The 7,707-nt window shown below is 58.0% G+C and overlaps 1 protein-coding gene across 4 annotated transcripts; it reads right to left on the bottom strand.

Annotated features, from left to right (window-relative positions):
- Positions 1-6,254: 6,254 nt before the first annotated feature.
- On the bottom strand, positions 6,255-7,707 carry CHCHD10 (coiled-coil-helix-coiled-coil-helix domain containing 10). Of its 4 annotated transcripts, none has more exons than XM_086474240.1 (4): positions 7,640-7,707; positions 7,369-7,552; positions 6,944-7,094; positions 6,255-6,510 (listed from the first exon to the last, which is right to left on the bottom strand). In XM_086474240.1, exons 1-4 carry the CDS (start codon positions 7,705-7,707, stop codon positions 6,491-6,493), a joined length of 423 nt encoding a protein of 140 aa, XP_086330366.1. In that variant the 3' UTR covers positions 6,255-6,490. The 4 variants fall into 4 exon arrangements, with proteins under 4 accessions (XP_086330366.1, XP_086330368.1, XP_086330369.1 ...); XM_086474242.1 differs by having other exon boundaries at positions 6,944-7,082; XM_086474243.1 differs by having other exon boundaries at positions 6,944-7,079.

Genomic DNA, 7,707 nt, shown 5'->3' with positions numbered 1-7,707 from the left:
GGCAGGAAGCCGAGGAAAGGAGGCTGTTTCGGAGAGGGTCCGCGGCGCTACCCGAACCCAGGCTGCTGTGCCGCTGGCGCCGGCGAGGCGTATGTAAATGACACAGGGGGCTTGGGGAGGCCAGCTCCCCGCATTGCTGGCTTTGGGGCAGCTGGCCTTCAGGGAGGGGGCTCGAAGCAGTGGGGCAAGAGCTGAGCATTGCGACCCACCACCCACCTTCACCCCAGGCTAGGCCACTTCCTCCAGGTGCGAGGATGCGCGCCCAGCCCACCCCACCGCCCTCTGCCCCGGGGGACAGCCGGGGGGCATCACTGACCATCTCTCCTCTCTGACGGGGGGGAGCAGAGAGGTTTCCCGGTGGTCTTACACTCAGACCTTTTCCCTCGGGCCCCCTGCCACCCGGTGCACAGGAGGCCAGGAGCCTGAGCCACGCCATGCCAAGGATGCCCTGTGGTAGCAGCAGGCTGGGAGCCACCAGGCAGAATGAAAGACAGGACATGCCAGAGTCCTCCCCGGCCGCTGTCTCATCGCAGCAGCGATAGAAGGAAAGTCGCTGCTCCTTTCTCCACACAGCTCCGTTGCTGTGACAAGAATGACTTCCCCGCAGCATGGGCTGGGAGCTGCTGGCAGTGCTCAGAGCTCTGCCTCTTTGCCCCCTCAGAAAGAGCAGCCATGGGCAAACATGAGGGGGTGGCTGCCAAAGTCACCTGCCAGAAGGCATTCCCCGAGGGGGCCGGTGCAGCCAGACGTGGCTGCAGCACAGCTGGTGCCTCGTGCAGAAGGACAGTTACAGCAACAGGCTGCCAGACGCACCGGGGGTAAAGCCCCTCCTGTCTGTAACCCCCCTCACAGGGCCCAGAGGCGCCACCTTACAGACAGCCACAGTGACAGACAGCCACAGTGACCGGCTGGCTTCCCCCCAACATGTCTCTGCACCCTCCAGCCACCAGCCCGTGGCAGTCCTTCGCAGCAGGCACTTCGCAGTGTCCCACAACCACTGGGTACCTCCTGCCCTCCGCAGGCAGGCTCAGCCCCTGCCCCCGCAAGGCCACCGCATCACCACCCAGGGGTGGCCCTTTCCCTCCCCTCTGCAGCACTCAGCCCTGCTCCCAAGGTGTCCCCAAGCCAAAGATGTCTGCAAGTGGTTCCCGATGTGGCTGACCCAGGCGTGCTCTGGGTTTGAGGGAAAACGGAGCTCTGAGACAGAGCCTGGCCTCGTCAGAACACCCCAGCACCGTGTCTGTGGCACAGGCAGATCCTGAAGGGGAAGCACCACCATCATGCAAGGACATGTAATGACACAGCAAGCTGGACACTTGCTTTGCTGTGCCACGCCGCATGCTCTGAACAAGGCTGGTGCACCCAACAGCTTCTCGATTTTTTCCGCATTCTCTATCAGTTGGTCTAACAAAAGCCATTACCCACACAACCTTGCCCAATTTACTGTGACACAGCCTCCCCTGGGTGCAGTGAGAGGAAAACGAGAGCGAAAGGCGGCGACTGGGGCAATCAGAGCAGCTACAACACAGATGCCACAGAGCAGGGTCTGCGCCTGCAGCGCCATGAAGTAGCACGGTGCCAGCTAGACCTGAGGGGACCATCCAGCACCTTGCACAGCTGGGCTGCGGGGGCTGCTGCGGGACAGGAGGGCAGCAAGGGCTGTTGTGCGCCTGCCAGGGGGTGTGGAGCAGTCCCGGCACATGCAGTAAGTGTCAGACTTATTAAAGCCAGCCTACAGCAGGAGCCATGGCTGCACGACACCAGCTCCAAAGCTCATCCAAGGCTGGGTTTGCCTTTGATGTCTTCCGGCCTCGCGAAGCTCTGCCGTTGCAGCATATCAGCAGCTTGGTTTTCACACAGCCAGGCACGAGTACGCTACAGACAGCTCCAGCTGCTGCCTGCCAGCACTCCCCGAACTCTGCAAGGTGGTGGCAAGGTGAACGTGAGTCACCCTGCATGTGTGTCACACACACCCTGTCACCAAGCCCCGAGCAGATCAAGTCTCTGGATTAGACAGAGACTGTGGAACACAGACCTGCCAAGGCAGAAGGAAATCACCTCCTCATGCAAGGAGGGCATTTTGGAGAAAGGGAGTTTGTCCACGGTGCAGCGAGCACTGGATATGCAGTACATCAGCGTTGTCAGTGGTTCCCACTATCCAGGTCCTCCCCATCTGCTGACCAGCCCGGGGACATGATTTCATCCGTATGTCCCAGCATCTCTGCAGGAAAAGGGGACGATGCTACAGGGCCCCCCCAAGCACTGCTGCAGGATCACTTGTGCAGCAACATTTGGGCACCAAATGGAAGAGGAAGCTGGTGCTTAAGCCACGCACATCCCTCTGACAGCTCGGGGCCGCAGCCCAGGGGTGCTGGCGGTGCAAAGTGCAAGGGCAGGTACGAGCCCAGCCCCGTGCTCAGCTGTTCCACCAGCTTTATTCCCTCCTGTATGAGCTATGGGAGGTGCTCAGTGAACAGAAGGAGCTCACCCAAATGAAGGAGGCTTTATCCCAGATTGACACACCACTGACCAAGCACAGCTACCCCTGCCAGGCCAGGTCAAAACACGGACCAGGACTTACTGCTGCTCCACCCTGCGTTTGCTGCTAAGCCCCGCGGCTTCCTCCTGCTCTGCAGTGCAGGTACAGCCGCTGTCCTGACAACAGCCCACAGCTCCTCCTGGGCTGCAAAACCCCACTGCCTCCTGCCCAGAGCAGGACCGGAGCAGGCAGGGTCCTGAGGAAGGTTTTTCCAGTGGCATCCAACCATCTCACAGAGGAGACCGCAGCTGCCCTTGCAGCAGTGCTGTGCTCAGATAGGAGCAGGGTGGGCAGATCTGGCACTATCACAGCCCAGAGGAGCTGCAGGACAAACGGGGGAGCAGGAAACATCACAAGACTGCAAAGCCTGAAATTCAGAGCCGGCAGCCTTCCCAACAGGCTGTTGTTTAGCCCAGCCCCTGCTCTATCCCCCCCCGCCCCAGCTGCAGGAGGCAAGGGAATCTGCAGGGGCCATTGCTGGGAAATCTGGCTACTGAAACCGATGGCATCAGCTGGGAACGCAGCCCCTTTCCTGGGCTCTCCAGCAGCTCCCACCATCACCACCGGGCCACCTTGATGCACAGCAAAGCCCAGTGGTTAGGAAACAGGGCAGGAGAGCACATCAGCAGGCACATCAGCATCCTTTGCCTCATCTGTTTACAAAAAGGGGAGCTCTTTAACCCCTACACTGGAGGAAAAGCCATCCCAGCAAAGCCGAGTTTATTGCAGGGAGGGAGGCCAGGATGAATTCCCAGCCTTGCAGCTCTGGGGAATCACTGGAGGGGGCTCTGCTTATGTAGACGAAACCGGATGAGCCACAGTGCAGAAGTGACAGCACCAGCCTCTCCTCTGCTCCCTGCTGGGTGGGAAGGGTTCCCTGGCTCAAATCCTGGCCCTCGGCTTCAGAGAGCAGATATCCAGCTGGTGGGAGGCAATGAGCAGACCCTATCCTGGCCTTGCCCAGTTGGCAGAGCGCCTTTGCCTGACCCCAGACACTTGCAGGGGAAGCCGCCAGACACACACAGTCCTAAGCCTTTGCTCCCTCTGCTATTTGAATTGGATCCCCAGCTCTGACCACTGACGCGTGTCAGCCCTGGGGATTTCTCAATCATGACAAACTTGGTGAGAGTTCACGGCCAAAGCGTCCCCTGGTGACTCAGCCGTGATCTCCAGCTCTTTCCCCTTGTGACTGGGACAAGTTTGTGGAAGGGGACCAGCGAGGGCCAGGGCTCATTGTTTTTTCCTACTCATGTTTGATAAAATTGAAGGACAGAAACTCTTGATGAATCAGAACCATTTTCCCCAAATCAAAATGTTTGTCCCGGCTCCTAACCTGGAGCATTCCCACACCAAACAGCAGCAGATGTGGCTGTACTACAGCAGCTCGAAGCTGATGGCCACGCAGGGATCCTGCCTTTGCTGGCTGTGACAGGGGGCACTTCTTGGCCACCCATGGTGCCTCTTGCCACATCCATGGGGCCCCTGGAGTTGGGGAGACCACACTCCCATCTCAGGTCTCACTCCCTGTCTGCAGCCAACCACCAAGAGATGGTGAACCTGCAGTGCTACACCCTGATCCTCACAGCCCACCTGAAGAGGAACTGTCAGTGCAGGCCTGAAGGCACAACTGCTCCTGAGCAGCCGTCACCAGAGGGACTGGCACTCACCCCTGGAGAAGCAGCAGAGGGCAACAAACAGGTCACATGGCAAGCCCAGATCATCCCAAAACACAGGGAAATGGGCAGCAAACCTCCTCCCCTCTAGACCTCAACAGATTCTCTTCGAAGCATACCTTGCCAAGGAAAACACCTCTAAACCCCACAGGCTCGTGCTGGCCACAGAGGGGCACATTCAACTTTCTTCACCACAGCTCCGTCCCCCCAGAGTGCGTCGATCTTCTGGGTGAAACGGGGGCCCCGAGGAAACTGGGCAAAGTGGAAAATACTGCATTTGAATTCACCAGTAAATGCCTACGGGAAAGGGAGTGCTACATCCTGATCAGTGTCATCCCCAAGTTCCCCAGCGACACAGCACAGTTCAGCCTCTGAACCAAGAGGGTCTGCTTTGGGGGGTGGTGGCACACACCATTTCAGGTAACTGTCCCACACACCAGGAAAACCCTGTCACCTCCCAGAAACAAAGACATAGCTTTGGCGAAGGGCTCTATTGAGCATGTCTCATATGAGGAACGGCTGAGGGCTCTGGGGCTGTTCAGCCTGGAGAAGGCTGAGGGCAGACCTTATCACGTTCTACAGCCACCTGAAAGGAGGTTATAGCAAGGCGGGGGTCGGTCTGTTCTCCCTAGTAACAAGCAACAGAACAAGGGGAAGTGGCCTTAAGCTGCACCAGGGGAGGGTCAGGCTGGATATTAAGAATTTCTTTACTGAAAGGGTTGTGAGGCATTGGAACAGGCTGCCCAGGGAGGTGGAGTCACCATCCCTGGAGGTGTTTAAGAGACAGGTAGATGTACTCAGGGATGTGGTTTGGTGGCATTGGTAGAGCTAGGACAAAGGTTGAACTCTATGATCTTGAAGGTCTCTTCCAACCAAAACTGTTCTATGATATGACACAGTAGCTCTGAGGAGGCAGAAGCCAGCTCAGATGAAGAGCTAGAGCTGAACCTTGTGTTTGTCCAAGCTGGCTGCTCTGGAGGAGGAAACTTTCCTGGGCAGAGCCACCTGCCCCAGTTACAAGTCCTGACTTCAGTTTTCAGCCAGGAGGGAGATCAGCCCATTTCTCCCATTCTGCTGGCAGGAAGAGAAAGCTCTGAAGCTATCTGCTACGAATCCCTGCGAGAGAACCTGGGGAAACACTACCCTGACCTAGCAGGTAAGAGCCAGGCACCCACCTCACCTCCAGCGGAGCCAGGGGTGCAGCACAACTCCTCTCCACAACACAGCCCGTGTATGCTAGGTGTGGGACTGTCCTCTGCATTCCACTACGCCCCCTCACAACACTGAGCTTCAGGACTGGTTATGGCTGTGGGTAGCAAATTAATTCAGTCATCAAGAAAGGGGAGAAGCAGAAGCCAGACCTGGTTGTAGAACCCTCCTAGTTAGTGAGGAAGCAGGCAAGAGCCTGAGAACTTGCCCAATATTCAGAGGTCAGCAGTTAGATTAATTCTGCCATGAAAATTCAATGGTTAAGCATCTGAAGGTGTCATGGTTTCACTGCTGGGCCACTAAAACTCCAGCTGAAGCCTCAAAAATTCTCTTTCACACCAACATGAGGAGCAGGGTCTCCTGCTGCAGGCAGCACTCGAGACTGTTCTGCTGTAGTGGCTGTAAGAGGAAAACAGCTCCAAACCTGACACTGGTGACCTTGAGAACATTGCATAACCCGCTGAGCCTCTTAAATAAGATCAGCCGACTGTATCCGAGTCAGAGCCAGACAGGTCATACTTTCTGAGCTCCAGGGTCAGAACAGCTCTTCAGGAAGAGGCTATCAAAGGAAAAATAATTTGTTATTGAAAATACTGTAGGACACATCTCCGATTACCTCTCTCCAGCCCCTCTGCCTGGAGTGCAGCCAATCCAGTCTCAGCTCGGTCGTGGATCCGCTCCTGCAAAGTCATGCAGGCACAGTCCTTGCTAGACTGCACCTCCTGTTGGCAGGCAATACACAGTTGTGCCTTGTCCTTGAAGCAGCTGATATTGTTAACATTTCAATAGCTTAATTTTAGCTTGAGAATTAAATAAAGAACATGCACAAGGGATAGGTCCAAATAAACTCCTTTATTTCTCTGTAATAAATACAGCACTATCTGAATTCTGAAGTCCCACAGGTCCAACCATTCCTTTCCTTCCCTACTAGTCCAGAAGTGAATTACCACTAGAAGACTCCTGTCTGGTCAGTCTGTTCCCTTCAGCTCATCCCCTGTCCATCCTTCTGCTCCCTGCAGGCAGCAGGGCTCTACACCAGGCTTCTCTTCCCTACAAGGGGGCAGATTCTTCACAGGAGAGAAGAAACACCTACATGGCAGAAAGCACAAGTTCAGCATTAGGTGCATGTTCCAGCAGCTTGAGTTAATAAAAGCTATCTTACCTAAGGTGACCAGATCAAGACACAACTACTGACATCTGCTTTTAACAGGTAGAGCAGGAATTAGGGATTCAAGCAGGGAAAGCAGCAGGCTTCCCGTGGCAGCAAGAGAGGAACCTTTAAGAGGGTACTGACAGGCTCCTCACCTTCACAGAGACATGGTCAGGATCATTTCTCCTGCCCCTTCCAGTTCCCTTCCGCATCCCAGGACACAGGAAAGGCAGAACTGGCTCCTATTTAAAGCCTTGAAGGGCGCTATAACCTCAATGGATTGCTTCTGCAACCTTTGAACCCTCTCGGGTAGCGTCCTGGCAGCAGTTCCTCGCTGCCCAGCCCTCCTGAGGGGACAGGGCCCCAACTCACCATTGCTATACTTGCACTGCTTCAGAGCCTCGTTGAAGCCCTCGCACAAGGTCAGGTCGCTCTGGTTGGTAGCACATTCCAGGAACTGCTTCATCTCATAGTGGCAGGGGCCATAGGGCGACTGGTGGTACACGGGCTGCTGCCTGGGCTCCTGCAGGCAAGGACCTGGCTAGGGAAGGCGGTCTGGAGGCAGAGGCACCTCCTCCGGCAAACGCAGCGGCCCCTGATCGCCTCCCAGCACAGCAGCCCTGTCACCTTGGGCTGCCCGTACGCCTGCCCTTCGCTGCACGGGCCAAGCGGGCCCCTCTCGCCAGGGCCGGCTCTGCCTGCCCCGCTCCCGCCGCCCCACGGCCCCAGCCCGGCCGGGCCCGCCCCCACGCTCCCGCCCCGGCAGGACCAGGCCGCCAGCCCGGCTCCGCTCGCACCTGGGCGGGAGCCGCCGCCTTGGCCGGTTCGGAGGAGCCGCCGCTGAAGGCGCCGGTGAGGGCGCTGCCCACGACGTGTCCCACGGCGGAGCCCACGGCCACGCCAGCCGCCGTGCTCGCCATCTGCGCCATCAGCCCGGGCTGCGCCGGCTGCGCCGCCGGCATCGGGGCCGCTGGGGCCGGGCTGGGGAGAGCAGCGAGTCAGGGGGCGAGTCAGGGGGCGGCGGGGCCGGTCTCCCCCTGCTGCCCCCCGCCCCGCCGCCCCCGGTACCTGGCGGGGGCCGGGGCCGGGGCCGGTGCCGCCGCGGGCCGCGCCACACTCCTGCCGCCGCGCGCCAT

Source organism: Leptosomus discolor, chromosome 16, assembly GCF_034619465.1.
Source record: "Leptosomus discolor isolate bLepDis1 chromosome 16, bLepDis1.hap2, whole genome shotgun sequence".
Lineage (NCBI taxonomy): Eukaryota > Metazoa > Chordata > Aves > Leptosomiformes > Leptosomidae > Leptosomus > Leptosomus discolor.
The sequence above is the reverse complement of the archived record's forward strand: the minus strand, read 5'-3'. Positions and strand labels throughout refer to the sequence as shown.